The following is a 22,768-nucleotide window of genomic DNA, read 5'->3' on the forward strand; positions in this document are numbered from 1 at the left end:
GAGAAGACGAAGGAATCTTGGGCAAATATTCTTGGGTGAATATTCTAGTGTGACGAAAATCGCTCCCACAGCAGCAAGTACCAACCAAAACAGTTGTTTTAATAAGAAGTAGCAAATCAAATGAAGTGTACACTCATCAGGGAGAGTGAATCTGCATCAAAAATTGGACAGAAATTTGAGTGATTGCATAAACTAGTAAAAAAAACCCCTTGCGCGACCAAATTTTGCGCGACGAAAAATTATTCGTCGCTCAAAGTTACTTTGCGCGACGAAACTTGAAACTTCGTCGCTCAAAGTCTTGCGCGACCAAATTTTGCGCGACGAAAAATAATTCGTCGCGCAAAGTCACTTCGCGCGACAAACTTTTGCGCGACGACAATACATCGTCGCTCAAAGTCTTGCGCGACCAATTTTGCGCGACGAAAAATAATTCGTCGCTCAAAGTGACTTTGCGCGACGAAGTTTACTTTTCGTCGCGCAAAGTCCTTACAAAAATAAATAGAATAAAAAAATTATTTTTTAGAATCTTTGCATGATGTAATCCAAACATTTTGTCACCTAAACCAATTTATTTTTATTTTTTATTTTGTATGCATAACACTTAAGAAATTAAACGGTATATATATTTATTAAGTAGCTTTAAACTTATTATTTTAGATCGGATCGGATTTTTATTAGAAAAATATATTATTGTTGTTCGGATTGGATTTTTGTTAGAAAATATATATTTTAAATTGACGATCGAATTAGTTCATTGTATTCATATCGGGTCAAGGAGTGTACCAGTAAAAAATCATCAAAATCGGAGTTAAAATAACCATTAAATCGTGATTTTTCATTACAACCATCGAAAAGTTTTGTCCCCTTACTTGATCTCTGAATGTTTATTTTTTCCGATTTTTGGCGTATATGATCTCGAAGTATAAACAAACAAGTTTGACGGTTGGATCGTTGAAACTAGTTTTTTTTTGTTCACTAACAATATATTCACTAACAATTAGGAGTTTATTTATACTTTCGTAAGTATAACATAAGATTTTGTGGTATCCACTAGTGTAAATATTTTAAATTGAAGATCAAATTCAGTCATTGTATTCATATAGGGTCAAGGAGTGTAGCTATAAAAAATCATCAAAATCGGAGTTAAAATAACCATTAAATCATGATTTTTCATTTATAACCGTCAAAAAATTTTGTCCCATTACTTGATCAATGAATGTTTATTTTTTCCGATTTTTGGCATATATGATCTCGAAGTATAAACAAACAAGTTTGACGGTTGGATCGTTGAAACTAGTTTCGTAGAATGTGTATGCCATCAAAACAATATATTCACTAACAATTAAGAGTTTATTTATATTTTCGTTAAATATAACATAAGATTTTGTGGTATCCACTAGTGTAAATATTTTAAATTGAAGATCAAATTCAGTCATTGTATTCACATAGGGTCAAGGAGTGTAGCTGTAAAAAATCATCAAAATCGGAGTTAAAATAACCGTTAAATCATGATTTTTCATTTATAACCGTCGAAAAGATTTGTCCCGTTGCTTGATCTTTGAATGTTTATTTTTTTCGATTTTTGGCGTATATGATCTCGAAGTATAAAAAAACAAGTTTGACGGTTGGATCGTTGAAATTAGTTTCATAGAATGCATATGCCATCAAAACAATATATTCTCTAACAATTAAGAGTTTATTTATACTTTCGTTAAATATAACATAAGATTTTGTGGTATCCACTAGTGTAAATATTTTAAATTGAAGATAAAATTCAGTCATTGTATTCATATAGGGTCAAGGAGTGTAGCTGTAAAAAATCATCAAAATCGGAGTTAAAATAACCGTTAAATCATAATTTTTCATTTATAACCGTCGAAAAGTTTTGTCCCGTTACTTGATCTTTGAATGTTTATTTTTTTCGATTTTTGGCGTATATGATCTCGAAGTATAAAAAAACAAGTTTGACGGTTGGATCGTTGAAATTAGTTTCATAGAATGCATATGCCATCAAAACAATATATTCTCTAACAATTAAGAGTTTATTTATACTTTCGTTAAATATAACATAAGATTTTGTGGTATCCACTAGTGTAAATATTTTAAATTGAAGATAAAATTCAGTCATTGTATTCATATAGGGTCAAGGAGTGTAGCTGTAAAAAATCATCAAAATCGGAGTTAAAATAACCGTTAAATCATAATTTTTCATTTATAACCGTCGAAAAGTTTTGTCCCGTTACTTGATCTATGAATATTTATTTTTTCCGATTTTTGGCGTATATGATCTCGAAGTATAAAAAAACAAGTTTGACGGTTGGATCGTTGAAACTAGTTTCGTAGAATGCATATGCCATCAAAACAATATATTCACTAACAATTAAGAGTTTATTTATATTTTCGTTAAATATAACATAAGATTTTGTGGTATCCACTAGTGCAAATGTTTTAAATTGAAGATCAAATTCAGTCATTGTATTCATATAGGGTCAAGGAGTGTAGCTGTAAAAAAATCATCAAAATCGGAGTTAAAATAACCGTTAAATCGTGATTTTTCATTTATAACTATCGAAAAGTTTTGTCCCGTTACTAGATCTCTGAATGTTTGTTTTTTGCGATTTTTGGGGTATACGATCTTGAAGTATATACAAACAAGTCTTATGGTTGGATCGTTGAATGGTGTGTGTATATATATATATTTATATACATATATTTATTAAGTAGCTTTAAATTTATTTATTTTGTACGTATAACACTTAAGAAATTGAATAGTATATACATTTATTAAGTAGCTTTCACCTTAATTATATTTTAAATCATAAAATAATTTTTTTTATTTTTTATTATTCATAACAATTATTTTTATAAATATTGTGCTACGAACCAATTTTTCGTCTCTCAAAAGTTTGCGCGACCAACAGTTCATCGTGCAAAACTCAAAAAATTTGGGCGAGTACCAAAAATGGGACGCGGGTTTTTAAAATTAAAAAAAAACTTTAGACTTTGCGCGACCAATATTTTTTGTCGCTCAAAACTTTGCGCGACCAATATATATATATATTTTTCGTCGCGCAAAAATTTTGGGCGGGTATCAAAAATGGGACGCGGGAATTTTTTTATATAATTGTTTTAGACTTTGCGCGACCAATATGTATTTTTCGTCGCGCAAAAATTTAAAAATTTTGGCGGGTACCAAAAATGGGATGCGGGAATTTTTTTTAAAAAAAATAATTTTTTTTAGACTTTGCGCGACCAATACTCCTATATTCGTCGCGCAAAAGTTTGCGAGACCAATATGTTTCGTCGCACAAAACTTTGCGCGACCAATATATATTTTTCGTCGCGCAAAAATTTGGGCGGGTACCAAAAATGGGACGCGGGAATTTTTTATATATAATTGTTTTAGACTTTGCGCAACCAATAATTATTTTTCGTCGCGCAAAAATTTAAAAATTTTGGCGGGGAACAAAAATGGGATGCGTGAATTTTTTTAAAAAAAAAATAATTTTTTTTAGACTTTGCGCGACCAATATTCCTCTATTCGTCGCGCAAAACTTTGCGAGACCAATATGTTTCGTCGCGCAAAACTTTGCGCGACCAACCATATTTTCGTCGCGCAAAGTGATACGATTTTTAAAACTGAAATAACTCCTCCACCATTTTCTCAATTTCTTTCTCTACTCTTACCTCTCCTCTCTCTTTCCCTTTCCCCAAATCCCACCCTTTCTCTCACACTAACTCCTCTCACTTAATCTCTCATCTCTATCTTCACTATCTCTCACTCTCACTCACTCTCTCATCAATCTTTTCACTATCTCTCACTCTCTCATCTCTCTATCACTATCTTTTCTAATTCTCTCACACTCACTTCTCCCTCTCATTCTCACTCACTCTCAATCTTGCCAAAAGGTATATTCTCTCCAAATTTTAAATTTTTTTCATTAATATGTGTTTTTGGAGTTAGTTTTGAGTTTGTGTGGGGTTTGGGGTTGAGTAAAGGGGAGAGATTGGAGTTTGGGTTGGATTTGTGGTATAACAATTTTAGGGGAGATTGTGCATTCTTTTTGTTGTTGTTGTTGTTATTTGACTATATTTGTTTTTTTTGTAGGGAATCATCGAGACTTTGACGGCTAAAGTTGAGGATTAGGAAGCTATCAAAACATATCCTCCGCCACTACCACCACAATACGCTTGTATTAGGATTTTATTATTGTACTTTGTTAATTTATATGTACATTTTGAATATATATTTATATTTATTGGATAATTTGATCACTATTTTTCATATGTAATTTTATTTTGAATATGTCAATTTAAATTAAAGTAATTAAGAAAAATCTTACAATTAAATTAAATTTAAAAAGTAAAAATTTGAAAAAATTAATATCAATTTAAATTGAAGTAATTTTAAAAAGAAATCATACAATTAAATTAAATTTAAAATGTAAAAATTTGAAAAAATTCATATAAATAAATTCATACTAAAGAAAAAATATTTCGTAGCGCAAACTATTAAATTAGTTTATTTCAAATTAAAAAAATTTAAAACAAAAAATATTTCGCCGCGCAAATATTTGCGCGACGTTACTATTTGTCGCGTAAAACTCTAAAAATTTGGGCGGGTACCAAAAATTTGACGCGGGAATTTTTTTAAGACTTTGCGCGACCAATGTATTTCGTCGCGCAAACAGTTGCGCGACCAATGTATTTCGTCGCGCAAAACTTTGCGCGACCAATGTTTTTCGTCGCGCAAAACTTTGCGCTACCAATATTTTTCGTCGCGCAAAACTTTGCGCTACCAATATTTTTCGTCGCGCAAAGTCACTTTGCGTTCGTCGCGCGCGCAAAGTCACTTTGCGTTCGTCGCGCAAAGGTACTTTGCGCGACCAATATTTTTTCGTCGCGCAAAGTAACTTTGCTTCACGATCTTTGCGCGACGGATTCTGCGCGACGAAGTTTTTGTGGCGCTGAAATTTGTGCGACCACAATTTATTTTGCGCGACGAAATTAACTTCGTCGCGCAAAGTGTGAAATGTAGTAGTGTATAGTTCTGTCATTATAAACTTGAAACTTTGAAATGGTTAACTGCAATTATGGGACTTTAAAAGTAGAAAGAATAGTTAAGTGAGCAATCTTCCATCATCCCGGAATTAGGCCAAGCAATAAAAGGATAAACACTCCCAAAATTACTGCAAATCTTTGTGAATCTATTTATCTCCAGTGCAGAAGCTGAGTCTAGATTATAGAAATAAATCATTAGTCATCTGATCTAAATTCTAGTAGCTTAATTAGGATTAGGTCGCAACTACCGGCATGCGCAACCTTGTTAGAGCTAATCAAGCACAAAGAAATGAGGGCAACCAAAAGTAAACACAACTTAGTACGAACAAAAGTAAACTAAAAACCAGGACAGAAATTTTGAATCACTTTGAAAAATTCCGTGTTGATGAACTTGAAACGAATAGTTTCAAGCAAGGGACTTTACAATTCAAAAGAATACAACAACAAAGAACCTAACACATTTGTACTGAGTTTATCACATCAAACAAGAGCAGCATCTCAAAACCGGGTGGTGGCGGAATTCTGCGAACAATGGCAGAGCTTGCGTGACAATCTGCACTTGGTTTGGAGCCATCTGCGTAGCCTGAAGATGAGCAAACCACCTTCCCCTTTGTATGACGAGCTTCTTTCGATGGCTTCGGCCGTATAACGAATGGATGAAGCAAGAGCTTTTCAGCGGTCAGCCTTTCGCAAGACCTCATGGCAAGGCAACTCTTAAGAAAATCCCTGGCCACACCTGAGACTTCAGCAGGGATTTCGGGAATCTTCAAGTTCACAACCAGGCTTTAAATCTGAGAAGGACTTGCCGGTTAGCATCTCAAGTACGATACAACCAAGAGACCATATATCAGAGGGCGGCTCCTGCTCACTATCATTCAAGGCTTCTGGGGACAGATACGTAGGAATGCCTCTCCATTGACCGCAATTCTCCTTGGTTTTCTTAGCCAATCCAAAATCTGAAATCTTAGCCACAAAACTACCAGTACTAGTTGCATGATTTGGCACAAGCAGAATGTTTTCCGGCTACAAATCACAGTGAACACAATCAAACTTGTGAATATGCTTAATCCCTTCAAGTATCGACCTCGTATACCTTCTAACTTCAGCTTCAGGCAATCCATGACCGTTGGATTTCTCAATCAGATCACCAAGAGTTCCTCCAGGGGCAAATTCCAGCAACAAGTTATAGACCATGTGATCACCACCCTCTTCACTGGTTGTGATTTCTTCACCAAAGCGCTCAATGATAAAAGGGCAACCCTTAATATCCAACAGAACCTCTGCCTCATGCCGGATTGACTCCGAATCAGAGACCTCTGCCGATTTCACCGCCATCAATCCCGGAAAGTTTAGCATGCTACCTGCAACACCCCCGACCCCAAATTTCCCCAAATTTTACCCTTATTTGATTATTTAATTATTTAAGGGTATTTTAGTCATATTTTTAACCGGAGAGAGTTTGGGATCGTGACTTATATTTTTGGATAGGTCGTACTGAGACGAGTTCATAGACACGTAGTGGGCTCGAATTGGAGTTGTAACGAGAGAGATATGGTCAAAAGAAATCCAGTGGCACAATCATAAATATTTTGAAATGAGATTTTTTATAAAAAACCTGATTTTCTCTCTCTCTCTCTCTCCCCCGCGGGTCTCTCTCTCTCCTCTCCCTCGCGCGCGACAGCCGGCCACGTTTTGGCCGGCCGTGCTCTCCTCCGGCCACCAATGACGACGGGACCGGTACCAAAATGACCGGGCCGTCGTCCTCTTCCTACCCCAGCCACCTCCCGCCGCCAGCCGCCGTGGATTCGCCGGAATTTGGAGCTGAAGAGGCCGACGTCGTCCAAACTTCAAAGCCGCCGATCTCCCTCCTCCGGCCACCAATTCCGTCGGCCCAGGTATGGATTTTGAACCTCTCGAGCTGTTCTAGCTGCCTGTTGGTTGGGTTTTGATCGATTCGATCCCTAGATCACTCGATTTTCGAATTGAAAATCGGCCGAAATTTCGGCCGCCGTCATCGGCCATTTCCGGCCACTTTTTGGGGTAGGTCCAAGAACAAAAGTGTCTCCAAATAGGGTGTTATACCTAGGGTAGGAGTTTGGAGCCGTGGTTTTAAGATTTTCCGACGAAGCGTTATCGCTTTGGGCACCCACGCGCTGCCAGCGAGTGCGGCGGCGCGTGGGCACTGTATAAAAAGTAGCGATGTGTTCGGATGAGATTCTTAGGTTGTCACGAGTGCGTAGGATTTCACGGATCTCAATTCGGACGTCGTTTGACTATCGAACGGATATTCGCATATTACGCGTTATCCGGGTTCGATAGGTTGGGACCGTTGGATGGTCCCAAATTTAATATATGTTGATCTACACCCTACCGGTCTTGCACTTTACTCATCTCATCCTTCTCTTTTTCACTAGAAGGAAAAATTTGGGCACTCAATTTAAAGTGCTCCACAAAAGGAATACACACCGACTCGCAATCCAACATGTTGAATTTCTCAACTACCTTAGATATGTACTTGCCTTATGACAACCACAACTTCCTTGCTTCTCGGTCTCTCCTTATCTTCATTCCTAGGATCTTTTGTGTAGGACTAAGATCCTTTAGGTCAAACTCCCTCCCAAGAAAAGTTTTCAACTCTTGGACCTTTGGCATGTCTTGACACTACTACAAAAAGTGAAAAAGATGACCAGAAAACAACGACGGTCTAAGTGAAAACCGTCGTGGTTTTTAAAAAGACGACGGTTCTAAAAACACCGTCGTGTAATACAACCTTAGACAACTAAAAAATGGAGATTCAAATGGCTGTTCAAAAACAACGACGTACCTAATTAAACAACCGACGTCTATTTGAAACAGATTTCCGCAGTGTAAAATCAAAGCAAACAAAGAACGGCAGAAGTTATGAATCGACCGACGTAGAAAGTAAAGACGACGATTTCAATAAAAACCGCCGTTTTTACTCATAAAATAACACGACGAGGTTTTCGTATAAGACGCCGTATAATTACAAACAAATCCACGGCTTTAAAATACAAAATATCGCCGTATTAAATTAATGTACAACGACGGAAAATATAAATATATCGACGTCATTCTCGTATAGTTCTACGACGTTATCTTTAAATCGTACTATAAAATTTAACGTTGTATTTATTCATTTTATACGCGTACCTTTAATTTAAACCGTCGTCTTAATAAGAATTTTTGTTAACAATTTTTTTCTTTGATTTTTTTATCCTACGTCGGTAGATCTACTTATTGACAAGAATTGAAATAACCACGACGGTTTATATAGAAAACCGCCGACATAATCAGATTTGTCTGAGATCCCAAGGGTTACGAAATCTTACCAGATTGAACTCTGTTCCACATCATAATCTTAACAGATGACACAGATTTGCAATCAGAGAGACAATTTTTTGGAAGTTGATGATGTGTGTGCGTTTGTGTATCTACAAATATTATACCTAACGTCGTTGCAAATTTGCAATCAGAGAGACAATTTTCAACGACGGTTATATTATACCTAACGACGTTTAAAAAACAAATCAACGTCGCTCAACAAATATATTACGTCGTCTTAGTCTTACTTAAGACGACGAAAAACGACGACAGTAATACAAAAACAGTCGTTGTTTTTATATTCTTGTTTTATTTAAATCTGTCATCCAAAAAAGAAACTTTACATATTCCAGAACATTAATTTCCTTCATTTTATATTTCCTCCGGAAAAAAAAACTCTATTTATAACGCACTGTAATTGAAAAATAAACTGAAAGGTCACGGAAAAAAAAAATTCTATTCATAATTTAAAAATTCAAATCCACGTCGGTTATATTAAACATAACGACGTTAAATGAAAAGATTCCACGTCGCAAAACAAATATTGCGTCGTGTTAGTTAAAAACGACGGCATAACAAAAAACCGTCGTTGTTTCAAACTGAAGTAATTTAAAATTTATTCGGGAAAGCAAAATCTATTTATAATTTCCTCGGGTTAGTAATATTGCGTCGTGTTAGTTTACAAATTCTAGAACATTAATTTCCCTCATTTTAAATTTCCTCGGGAAAGAAAAATCTATTTATCACGCTTTGTAATTGAAACTAAAACTGAAAGAATTCGGAAAAAAAACTCTATTTATAATTTAAAAATAAAATCCACGTCGGTTGTATTACACTTAACGACGTTTAACAAAATAATCTATGTCGGTAATTATAAATCTACCGCCATCTTACCTTAATATAGACGACGAGAAAAGACGACGGTAGAACAGAAAACCGCCGTTGTTTCAGTTTCTTTAACAGTTTGGTCCTTTATCTTTCTGCAGGACTTGTATAGTTCAAAGCATTGACAATGTCTTCATCATATCTCCCAGCAACTACTGATTCGATTGCTCATGCTTTAGAGGCCATCTGAAGCCATTTCTATTCTTTATCGCATTCTTGAAACCCATCTTCTTCTTCTGAAGCTCTACGGATAAAGGAAGAGGCTATCACAAATCTGACGGATCTTCTTAGCCAAGAAAATCAAGCAGAGGATCAGGCACATCTGATCTTCAGATTTCCCTGAGAAGCGAACTTTCCTTCGACAGCTAGTGGAGGCCAGGCTTGCATCTCTTTTGATGGAAAGCAAGGAGTATTCAGAAGCACTAAGTGTCCTATCAGGCTTGATCAAGGAAGTGAGAAGGCTAGTTGACAAGCTTCTTCTTGTGGACATATATTTGATGCGAGTAAGCTCAATTTCTCTTTGAGAAAGACATCCAAATTATTGTCTTTGAGACGTGAGAGACAGTGTCTCTGAGAGAGGAAGAACTTGGAACCCTAAATGTAAACCGAAAATGAATGAAAGCGACAAATTTATAGAATAAATTTTTAAAACCAACGGCGGTCCTTACAAAAAAACCGCCGTTTAAATTGTAAAATCAACGTCGGTATAACCGACGTATATTACAGAAATCCACGTCGGTAAATTAATAAAAACGACGTGTTAAATAATCTACCATGACGCGAGTTATTACTTATGTACTTTAATTTTTGAGTTTACTACGACGGTACCTACAACACTACTGTCGTATTTATTTACCACGTCCGAAGTTAAATGTACCGTCGTATTTTGTAATTTATACGTCGTAGTTATATGTAACCGCCGTATTATTTTTTTGAAATGATTTTATATGTAAGCAACTTTTCGTCTACCTGACTTACACATGCACTGTTTCCAAACCCGATTAAAAATTTCAATCTCCCAGAGAAAACTTTTAGACTTTTTTCCTTGTCAGAGCACTGTCAGAGTATCTCATCGTCTTCCTCTCGTCTTCTTCGTCGTCTCTGAACTTAAACATCGTCTTCCTCTTGCTTTCATTGCACGCAAAAGGTAAGCTTTCATTTTCACTATTTTGGTTGCTGTTTTGCATGCTCATACGTTTTTTGTTTGAAAAATCTTTTTACCTTTTTCCTGACAAAATCATTTTACTTCTTTCCAAGTTCGATAAAATATACAGACAAAGAGGGAAAGTTTCCAACTTTGAAGACAACTACCTCAACTAAATAAGACGACGGTAGCTTCTTATTTACGTGGTTAAATATGTAGACCACGACGGTTCGTCAGTCGTTCTAGCGTCGTCTGAAAATTGACAAAGTTGTTTTTAAAATTATAGTCTTTTTTTTATTTGCTTGTTTAATTGCAGGTTTGATTTCTCTGAACAATGGTTTTTGTTTTCCCTAATTTGATAAAATATAAAGAAAAAGAAAGTAGGGTTGTTATCTAATATAGACGACAGTATCTTATTGTTTTACGTCGTGTGAATGTTAATACCACGACGTCATATTAAAATACCGTCGTCTATATAAGATTCCAAAACTTTCTTTCTTGGCCTTGTATTTTATCAAATTAGAAAACAAAAACCATGGTTCAGAAAAATCAAATCTGCAATCAAACATTCACAGAGAAAGAAAGAAGGGTTTTGGATCCTTATATAGACGACGGTATATTACTATTGACGTCGTGTGAACATCAATACCACGACGTTATATAAATATTTCGTCATTTATAGTTAATTATCACGTCGTCCGGTAAATATCGACGTAATAAGTTATTATTACGTCTTATTTTATATTATTTCGTCGTTGTTTAATTACCTTGGTTTTAAACATTTATTACGTCTGAGATTATTTCATTGCGTCATTTAAAATCATATCATACGTCGTATTTTATTAATAACCGTTGTTTGTGTTCTTAATCTTTTCCTGAAATATTTTCACTTGCAGTTTTGTCTGTAAAAATGGTTTCTCAAGACCAAAGTAAGGACTCTGGCTCCAAGAAAAATGGAGGTAAGGAGCTTGGAATGGTAACTCCTCAAGAGAAGTCTTCGAACAAGATGAAGTCTTCGAAGAAGATGAAGTTTGCTTCATCATCTGCTGAGACAGAACCAACCAGCACGACAACAATCTCTGATGATTCAAAGTCTGGTCGAGGTATGAGCACAATGCCTCGTGTTGTGAAGTGAAAACTTCAGAAACTCAGGCCAATTGTTGAGTACAATAAAAGGGGGAAAGGAATTGGCCAAGCACATAGTGAGATGCAGTCCTACATTAGTGTGTTGGCACGCTCCAGAGTTCCACTTGTGGACATGAAATGGGCTCAAATCCCCAAGGATATAAAGGAGCAGATTTGGGAAGTAGTTGACATTGCTTTTGTGGTAGGTCAAGGGGGCAAGAACTCTGTGTTAGCTTCTGCTGCCAAGAAATGGAAGGATTTCAAGTCTACACTAACGAGGCATTATATCCTTCCATACACCAATGACAGGGAGAGATTAAGCCAACCCCCTGAGACATATAAATTCATAGAGAAAGCACAATGGGATGCCTTTGTAGCTTCAAGGTTATCCAAAGATTTTGAGTCTGTGCATTATCAACATGCACAGATTAGGGAGAAACTTGAGTACAATCATCGATTGTCTCGAAAAGGATATGCCGGTTTGGAGGATCAATTGAAGGAAACCATGCCTGGGGTAAAAATTGATCGATCTACCTTATGGAAGAGAGCTAGACAGGACAAACATGGTAACATCCCGGATCCAAAGGTGGCAGAGAAAGCAAAATTAATTGTAAGCCTACTCACTCTGTTTTAAATTTTTATTAAACTGTGAATAATTCTTATTACGTCTTATGTTATATTTTGCGTCGTGTGAATGATATTACCACGTTGACATTTTTAAAAAAACGTCGTTAAAGGTCTAAATCAAGAATCACTATTCTGTTTTCTGTAATTATAGCATAAGATGTCGGTGGTTCATTTTCGCGTCGTTTGTATTAAATTACTACGTCGAAATGTTTTAAACAAGGTCGTTAAAGGTGTGAATATTGAATCATCCCTCTGTTATCTGTAAATAAAGTATAAGACGTCGGTGGTTTATTCATTTCGTCGTTTTAAAAAACTAACCACGTCGGTATAACTACCGTCGTGATAAATTATAATAACGTCGATTTATATGTTATTGCGTCGTGTGAAATTATATAATACGTCGTTTGTATATAAATAACCGTCGTGTGTTTTTTGTTCTTACTTTTTTATATATCTTTGTTTTAGGATGAATTGCAAAAACAAGTCTCCGAAGGCAAAGTCAGTGTATCTGGCAGTAATGATGTGCTGACCATGGCTTTAGGCCCCGAGCATCCAGGCAGAGTGAGAGGGGTAGGTGCTGGGATTTCCCCAAGGCAATATTTCAATTTACCCAAACCACAGAGGATGAGCTTTGACGACCGTTTAAAGCACAGTTTAAGAGTTCTCCTTCAAGAAGAGAATAAAAAGATGGAAGTTAAGGCAAGGTAAGAGGCTTTAAGGATGGAGGCTAGAACCAAACAATTGGTAGAGGCTGAGAGGGAGCATTTCCTGAGTCAGCTTTCCCAATTAATTCCCAATTTTGATCCAAGCATGCTTAAACCAAGAATTAGCCAAAGTCCCAAAAATCCAATGTCTGACAAAGCAAGCTGCTCTGGAGGTGATGTGAGATCCCTACATTTTGAGGATGATACTGCCAAAAATGGGAAACATCAGGAAGAAAAGGTAACATATCTGAACTTTGAATTCTCTGTTTTTTTAAAAACTATTAGACGTCGTTATTATTAATAAAACCGTCGTTTGAAATACATACCACGACGATTTTAAAAATAAACCGTCGTTTGTATTTCAATACCACGTCGTATTTAGTTTACTTGTTTTACATGCCATTAAACGTCGTTATTTTTAAAACTTTGTGGTTTTTAGACGATAGTGTTAGTCATTCCCGACGTAATAGATAAATCCCACGTGGTTTGTTGTTGTGATAAGAATATTTTATTATTTTTATATCAAAATATTCAAAATAAATTTAAAATAAATCAGAAAAATGCAACGTCAACTCCTATGAAGTCATTGATATATTTTCTTCCCCTAAACCTTAAAAAAATTCATTTTGAATAACAAAAATTTAAAATGACCATCCACAACAAAATTGTTTTGATGAGTCATAAAATCACTTCTAGTTTTATGGTTTAGGGTTTAGAGTCTAGGGTTTAGAGATTAGGGTTGTTATTTATTGGGGTTCATTTTTAAAGTATAATTTTTGGGTAGTCTAGGGTATATATTAGGCTGTAAAACCATAAACCCTTTTATAAACTTAATTTTTAAAATTATATAATTTAGTTTTAAGGGTTTAGGGTATTAATTTTTAACGACGGTGGTTGAGTCGTGGAATACATGTGTTACGTCGTGCAGTAAAATATCCGACATGGTTTATACTTTAAACGACGTCATTTTAATATGTAAGTCGTCTATTATAATTTACAACGTTTTCAATTTCTTAACCCCGACGTGGTTTTTCAGTCGTCTTTATATCAAAATATTCAAAATAAATTTAAAATTAATCCGAAAAATGAAGCGTCAAAATAAACGGCGTTACGTTCAGTGTTTCCGTCGTGGAATATTACATTTACGTCGGTTCTTGTAGAACTTTCGCCATGGTTTTTCTTTCGACGTTTTAAAGAGCGTGCTCTCTAAAAATTTTCGCGCGCCCTAAATTTTTTAGATTTGGCTTTATTCTTATACTTCTAACCCTGAACCCTAAAATTTTCAGATTTCGCGCAACATAACATTTCGCTCTCTCACTTCTAGTCTAATTAAAAGTTGCACTCTCCAGGCTCCGTCGAATCTGTGAGCTCGTCCAACCTGTAAGTACAAACCCTATCTTCCCCTTGTAAATTCATTGAATGATATTAGGTTGTTTTGTTAAAGGGTTTTAGGTATATGCTTTGCGATCTGTTAATAATGTGCTTATAGGTATGGGTTCATGGATTTTTTGTTTAATGGGTTCATGGATTACATTATCTGTTATGTTGAATTGGGAATGGATTTAATTTTGTCGGATCTTTTAATCACCCTATGTTATGTTGAATTGGGAATGGATTTATTGTTTTCATGCTTGGTTTTATGTATATGTTGGTTTCTTGCTTGGTTTCATATATATGTTGTGTTCTTAATGGGTTTTGGGTTCTTGAAAATAAACTGAGACACGACGCCTTTTTAGGCATACGACGACGATTACACGACGGTTTATGAAAAAACCGTCGTTGTATTACTTATATTAGACGACATCTGCTGAAAATCCGTCGTCTATGTATGCCAAATACGTCTGTTTTTGTTTAAAACCCGTCGTCTCTGTTGTGTATTACTTGCTATTAGATCTTTGTATAATCTGCTATAGTGATGGTCATTGCCTGTATTTTCACTTTATTATAGATAATAGGTTATAGTGTCGGAGATGGATAAGTCATGGATGCACTCGGATAGAAGATCGAAGGCATATAAGTTTGGGGTGGAAGTATTTTTGAACTTTGCTGTAGAAAATCTTCTAACTACAACACATATCCGTTGTCCATGTGTTAAATGTGTCAATTTGAAGTTGTTTGGGGTTGGAATTATAAGGGATCACTTAAACTTTAATGGAATTGACCAAAGCTATAAGAATTGGACATTTCACGGAGAACCTTGGGAAGCAACTACTAATGCTAGTAGAAATGTTGAAGAAGATGCTGGCCATAGTAGGTACAGTTTTGTGTCTGAAGAAATTGATATGGATGATAATGATTTTGGTGATTTTGGTTCTGATCCGTATGAGTTTGCCAATGTGATTGGGGATGGAGATCAACCAGTGTACCCTGGTTGTAGAAAGTACACGAAGTTATCGGCATTAGTGAAGTTGTATAATTTGAAGGCAAAACATGGGATGAGTGATGTCTGTTTTACAGAATTATTGATACTTCAAGGCGATTTGCTTCCAGAAGGAAATACAATACCAACCTCTATGTATGAGGCTAAAAAGACTTTGTGTGCATTGGGGGTGAGTTATGAGAAAATGCACGCATGCCCCAATGATTGCATCTTGTATAGGAAGGAGTATGAGGATTCAACTAATTGTCCTACTTGTGGTATCTCAAGGTGGAAGGAAGGCAAAGATTCAATCTTGAAAGAGGGTGTGCCAGCGAAGGTGGTGTGGTATTTTCCTCCAATTCCAAGGTTTAAAAGGATGTTTCAATCACATGAGACAACTAAGAGTTTAACTTGGCATGCTGCTAGAAAATCAATTGACGGTCAGATGTCTCATCCGTCGGATTCCCCGTCTTGGAAACTTCTTGATGATAAATGGCCTGAGTTTGGTAATGAGCCGAGAAACTTGAGATTGGCTCTTTCATCTGATGGATTGAATCCCCACAGTTCTCTAAGTAGCAGATATAGTTGTTGGCCGGTTATCTTAGTTACATATAATCTCCCTCTATGGCTGTGCATGAAACGAAAGTTCATGATGTTAACCTTATTGATTTCCGGTCCTAAACAACCCGGAAATGATATAGACGTCTACTTGGAGCCTTTGATTGATGATTTAAAATCTTTGTGGGATGGGATTAGAGGAGTGTATGATGCACATAATGGAGAATACTTTACACTCAGAGCTGCATTAATGTGGACAATTAATGATTTCCCCGCCTATGGAAACTGATCTGGTTGTGTTGTTAAAGGATATAAAGCTTGTCCAATATGCGGCGATGATACACCTAGTCACAGGTTGAAAAATGGCCACAAAATTTGTTACATTGGGCATAGAAAATGGTTACCAATCAATCATCCATATAGGAGGCAACGTGCAGCTTTTAATGGGAAACCTGAATATGGCACACCTCCCGAGCCATTAACCGGAGAAGAAGTGCTGCATATGGTTGAAAATGGTGACAGAGTTTGTTGGAAGAAGAAATCAATATTCTTTGATCTCGAGTATTGGAAATACCTTCTTGTGAGGCATGCCCTAGATGTTATGCACATTGAGAAGAATGTTTGCGATAGTATCATTGGTACATTGCTAGAGATCCCTGGAAAAAATAAAGATGGGATTGCTGCTCGATTAGATTTATTGAACATGGGGGGTCAAAACTGATTTGCAACCCGAGTATGGATAAAGACGTATTCGTTTGCCTCCTGGGCCTTGGAATTTGTCAAGAGCAGAGAAGAGAGAGGTTTGCAATTCTTTCTATGGTATGAAGGTCCCTGAAGGTTATTCTTCAAATATTAAAAATCTTGTATATTTACAAGATTCAAGACTTCTTGGACTTAAATCACATGATTGTCATACCTTAATGCAACAATTGCTCCCTGTGGCAATTCGTTCTGTTTTGGAGAAGCCTGCAAGGTATGCAATAACTCGTTTGTGCTTCTTCTTCAATGCTATATGTGCAAAGACTGTTGATGTTTCCAAGCTAGATAAGTTGGAAGAAGATGTAGTAGTTACTCTGTGTTTGCTTGAGAAGTACTTTCCCCCTTCATTCTTTGATATCATGGTTCATCTAGTAGTACATCTTGTCAGAGAAGTTCGTCTATGTGGGCCAGTATATTTTAGGTGGATGTATCCGTTTGAAAGATATATGAAAGTGCTGAAGGGGTATGTTCAGAATCGTACTCGTCCCGAAGGTTGCATTGCTGAGCGGTATATAGCTGAAGAAGCGGTAGAGTTTTGTACTCAGCATTTATCTGATGTTAGTACAGTTGGAGTGCCTTCAAGCCAAAAGATGGGAGTTTCAAAGCCATTATCAGGTTGCACAGTGAGCGTAGTTGATCAGGACCTGTTGAATCAAGCACATCTATATGTCTTGGAGAATACGGAGGAAGTCCTACCTTATATCGAGTACGTATGAGTTTTATTCTTTAAGATTCCATTTTAAATTATTTCTTATGTTTATCTTATATATTTGGGACCGTAATGCTTGAATTTTTCGTGTCATGTAGGCAACAGATGATCCACATCAAGACTGCTTATCCAAAATTTAGAAAGAGAACAAAGTGGCCGCAGGATAAGCACAATAACACTTTCATTCAATGGCTACGCTTCAAGGTATATGTTGTTGAATAACATATTTCTCTTTTAATTTTCTTCTTATTTCTATGTTAGATTGAATTAAGATATGATTAATTTGCAGGTCCAAAGTGAACTTGAGGAAGACAATCATGGCGTATCAGAAAATTTAAGGTGGCTAGCAGCTGGTCCAAACATGGCAGTGCCATTATATAGGAGCTATCTTATTAAAGGTATTAAATTCAATATCAAGGCACAAGATGATGTGCGGACAACTCAAAATAGTGGAGTTTATTTACTTGCACATACCATGCAAGTTGCTAGTGCCAAGGATAAAAACCCAATTCTCTCAAAGATGGGTTTCTATGGTGTCATTCAAGAAATTTGGGACCTTGACTACCAAAAGTTTACAATCCCAGTCTTTAGGTGTGATTGGATAGATAGTTCTGGTCTTGTAGTCGACGAACTTGGATTTACCCTTGTAGATTTGAGTAAAATTGGACATAGGAATGACCAATTTGTTTGGGCTTCTCAAGTCAAACAAATATTTTTTATTGACGACCCGATGCATCGTGATTGGTCGGTAGTGTTATCAATGCCTAATAGAGAATATAATGATGTTATTGGTGATGAAGTCTTAGGTGATGTGATAATTGAGTGTGAGCCATTTACTAGAGGGATGCCAAATGTTGACATATTTGATGAACTGATGGGTGAGTTAGGTGGTCAAAATATTCGAGATGGGTGTGAAGATATATGGATTGAATGATGCTTATGTAATTGGCAGTGTATGACATTAATTTTGTAATATATTGTAATGTGATTTCTTCACTTTCTATGTTCAAATAAAACACGACGTTATTGTGAACCAGTTATTCAGCATATTTACCGACGTCTTAAAGCAACGTAACAATGAAGAACCACGACGCTATTGTGAAGCAATTATTCAGGATATCACGTCGGGGAAGGATTAAGAACCGCCATGTAATTCAAAATAACACGACTCCAATCCCATAATACCGACGTCTAAAAAACGAGATATATAATCTGAACGTTAAAAAATACAACGTCATCATACATTTTCCACGTCGCAAGTTCTTTTATAAACGAAGAGGAACGAAATGAATTCCGACGGTAATTCATTATAACCGCCGTCTAATATCAATTAAACGACGTTATTTGTAATACGGCTCTCATCATAATCAACGCCGTCTATATGTTCTGTAATACGGCTCTCATTTATTTGGAACCGACGTTGTTTAGAAGTTCAACGTTGTCTATATTAATAAGTACGTCGTGAGTAATGAATACATATAAATACAACGTCGACTATATAAAGGCCACCGACGTTGTTTCCCATTTCAACGTCAACTATATAAATACATACGTCGTAAATAATGACACTGACAACTATTTCCACGTCATCTTTTTTAGAAAAATCGAAGTGAAAAATTTATTTCACGACGGTTGTTTGTAAATAAGAGACGTAGTAGATTTCAATAACGTCGTCTTCTCATGTATTTAAAGACGTCATATTTTTTCTTGTCATGAAAATTATATTTAACGGCGTAGTGTTTTAGTTGTCGTCGTTGTATGTCTATCTTGCGGCCTTGTTCTTTTAATATGTGTCATATTTTTCCTTTTTAACGACGGTGATTTGTTTGAGTTGGTCGTCTATTCTCATCTTCGACTATTTTTTAGAACTTTAGCAGACTAAACACGTCTGTTTTTATTTGTTTTCGACGTTGTTTTATTTAACAACGTCTAATATTTATCGTCGTTGTTTGTTTCTGAAAATAGGACGTATAAATTTTGTAATACGACTCTCATATATTTGTAACCGACGTTGTTTCGTTGTTCAACGTCTACTCTATAAATACATACGTCGTAAATAATGACACTGACAACTATTTCCACGTCATCTTTTATAGAAAAATCGAAGTGGAAAATTTATTTTACGACGGCTGTTTTTATATAGGCGACGTAGTAGGTATCAATAACGTCGTCTTCTAATGTATTTAAAGACGTCATATTTTTTATTGTCGTGAAAATGATATTTAACGGCGTCTTGTTTTAATTTTCGTCGTTGTATGTTTATCTTGCGGCCTTGTTCTGTTAATATGTGTCATATTTTTCCTTTTTAACGACGGTTTTTTTAGAGAGTTGATCGTCTATTCTCATCCTCGACTGCTTTTTTAGATCTTTTTGCAGTACAAAGACGTCGTTTTGTATTTATTGATGACGTTGTATATTTTAACAACGACGGTGATTTAGCGTCGTGGTTTATGAGGGAAAAGATGACGGTGGATTCCACGACCATTGAAAAACCGAATACACGACGGTGATTTACCGTCGTCTTTTTTCTTTTTTGTAGTAGTGTGACACATAATACGCATATCATCCACACAACAAGATGATCTTCCCATCCTTGAACACATGAGTGTATACACAACAATCTGATTCACATCCTCTATACCCAATCAATAGCATATACTCAAGGCGCTTGTACCACTATCTTAGACAAACCCTTGAGGTTGACCCATATAGATGTCTTGCTCTAAGTCTTCATGAAGCAACACCGTCTTTACATCCATTTGCTCCAGCGCCATGTAACATTGTGCCACTATGGAGATAAATAACTGTATAGAAGTATGCTTCATAACTGGTTAGTAAATATCATCAAAATCAATTCCGTCCTTTTATAGGTACCCCCTTAGCCACTAGAAAAGCTTTGAACCTAGTTAGCTTATTCTAATGCATCCCTTCCTTCTTCCTAAACACTTACTTGCATCCGATCACCTTTTAATCTTTGGGTTTAGAAACCAACTCTTAAACAAAGTTTCGGTGTGGAGATTCCACCTCATCCATCATAGCATTAATCCAATTTTCCCTCTTCGTGCTCTCAACTGCTTTTTGGAACGTGGTTGGATCTCCGTCACTCATGTTTAAAGCATAGTGAACTACGTCATTCTCCCATCCAAATCATTGAGGAGGTTTGATGGTTTTCTTAGGCCTAGACTGAGCTATAGATGGCGGCTCCACCTGATTCTAAGTCTCTTTTTCTTCTTGAGTTTTTTGTTGTTGCCCAAAATCCTCCACCTCACTGTTGGACTCCACCACCTCATGAACGTCTTCAATTGACTTCAACTTGGTACTCTCATTAATAGGTATGAAATCATAGGCACTGTATCCAAATAATATAAGATTAGTATATAATCAACTGATTTATTAAACCATACCTCTTCTGCACACTTGTAATCAAGATATCTCGATGGCGATCGGTTAACCAAATATGAAGCGTGGTTAACTGCTTCGGCCCAAAATGATTCGGGCAAGCTGGCATGAATCCTTATGCACCTGTCACGCTCTATGAGAGTTCTATTCATCCTCTCATCGGCTTCGTTTTGTTGGGGCGTCTTCTTCACGGTGAAATACCTCTTGATACCCTCACTCTTGCAAAAATCAAGGAATTTGCTATCTTTATATTCCCCACCATTGTCACTCTTTAGGATCATGATCTTCCTTCCCGTAAGGTTCTCTACCTCCATCTTCCACTCCTTAAATTTGGTGAAAACCTTGGATTTCTCCTTCATGAAGTAAACCTAAACCTTCTTAGAAAAATCATCCATGAATATCATGTAGTAACGGGCTCCAACCATTAACTTGACTGGTGCGGGCCCCACACATCTGAGTGTATATTAGTAAGCAACCCGTGCTCTTATCCTCTTTGTCTTGCTGTTGTAATACCACCTTAGACTGCGTCCCCATGGTACAGTACTTACAGAACTCAAGTTTACAACTGTTCACTCCCGTCAAAAGCTTCCATTTGTGTAATGCTTGCATGGATCGTTCACTCATATGCCTTAACCTCAAATGCCAAAGCTGAGTATCATCCTCTGAGTCCTTCTTGGTAGATATAGCTGCTCCACCAGTCAGTGTTGTACACCATATAGTCTATACATGCAGTTAGGTTGAATCTCTCATTTCATAATCACAAGTGAACCTTTTGAGATTATGAGTGTCCCTCCCATGACCTTGTAGGAATAGCTATTCTTGTCAATAGTACTGAGGGAGATGAGATTCTTCTTCAAGTTTGGTATGTACCTAACCATACCCAATGTCCTGACCGTGCCATCAAAGATCTTCACCTTGATAGTACTTGTTCCTTCCGTTGACTCTATAAACCAAGCCATCGCTCATCACAAGCGAGCCGTCCAAAGGTCTCTTGGAGAGAAATAGAGAAAGATAGAATACTCAAAATAATTAATGGTTTTAAGTAAAACATGTTGAAAATGGTTGAACTATGATTCAGTTTAATTTTGAAAATAAATGTACAGATTATGCTTCTATTTATATGCAGGTATAGTACCCTTTGCCCTATTTGTAGTAGTAACCATGTTACAATAATTATAAATTTTTATTAGTTTCCTTCCATGATTATAGCTCATTATTGAGTTAGTGTTTAGACCAATTCATTTCCAAATAGATCCACATGTGTGATGGATATATATATATATATATATATATACCTATATCTATATATAAATTCTAAAATCTTTTTCTTTGGATGCTACAATGTTATACTCTTGGGGCTTTGTGTATGCTTCATGGGTCATGCATTTCATTTTTTCCATTAGAAAAGTAATAGCTTTGAGTACATCAAAAGGTACGTCGATATAAGATCACATAATATTTTTCTTATTTTTATTCTCCAATAGTTGATAAAAATATTTTTCTTTTTGTCTTGAGTTTTCTTTGTACTTTCATATTTCTTGTGTTTTTCGGTGCTACATTATTTTCATATTTTGAATCCCTCAATACTTCCAAGAACCTAGTACATCACAGTTAATTTTTTTTTTAAACTGAAATTTTAATCAAAACAAAATTTAGCAATTGCTCTAATTCAAGTTGATATAGTGTATAAGTAACAAAAAAAAAGACACTAATTTTTTGAGGAGAGTGTGGGCGTGTTAATTTTGTGTGGAAACTAAGATTGTTTCAAAAAATGTATAGGTTATTGGTGAAGGAAGTTGAAGTTCCACCCCAAAACCAATTAGCAATGAGAGGAGTAGCCTAACTCCTTAGGAGCCCTTATTAGGTTTCTCAACTTTCCAATGTGGGACTCTTTACCTTCACATTCTCACATACCCCCGCATATGAGGCGAATTTTCAAGCCTAACCCGTGGACAATACATATTGGGTGATGTGGAGCACGTGTAGCCGTTGGGCTTTCACTTTGGGCTAACCCGCTTTGATACCATGAAGGAAGTTGAGGTTCCACCTCAAAACCAATTGGCAATGAGGGGAGTAACCTAACTCCTTAAAAGCCC

At 36.2% G+C, this 22,768-nt stretch overlaps 1 protein-coding gene across 1 annotated transcript; it reads right to left on the reverse strand.

Moving 5' to 3' along the window:
• Window positions 5,806-6,396, reverse strand: LOC18783932 (probable cAMP-dependent protein kinase catalytic subunit). Its single transcript, XM_020559848.1, has 2 exons — window positions 6,163-6,396; window positions 5,806-6,084 (listed from the first exon to the last, which is right to left on the reverse strand). Exons 1-2 carry the CDS (start codon window positions 6,394-6,396, stop codon window positions 5,806-5,808), a joined length of 513 nt encoding a protein of 170 aa, XP_020415437.1.

This window comes from Prunus persica, chromosome G3 (genome assembly GCF_000346465.2).
Source record: "Prunus persica cultivar Lovell chromosome G3, Prunus_persica_NCBIv2, whole genome shotgun sequence".
In the NCBI taxonomy this organism is placed as follows: domain Eukaryota; kingdom Viridiplantae; phylum Streptophyta; class Magnoliopsida; order Rosales; family Rosaceae; genus Prunus; species Prunus persica.

Coding starts and splice junctions, on each gene's coding strand:
- LOC18783932 (XM_020559848.1), bottom strand. CDS start 6,396: ATGGCGGTGAAATCGGCAGAGGTCTCTGATTCGGAGTCAATCCGGCAT. Junction 6,085..6,162: donor ATGGATTGCCTGAAGCTGAA/GTTAGAAGGTAT, acceptor TGTGATTTGTAG/CCGGAAAACATTCTGCTTGT.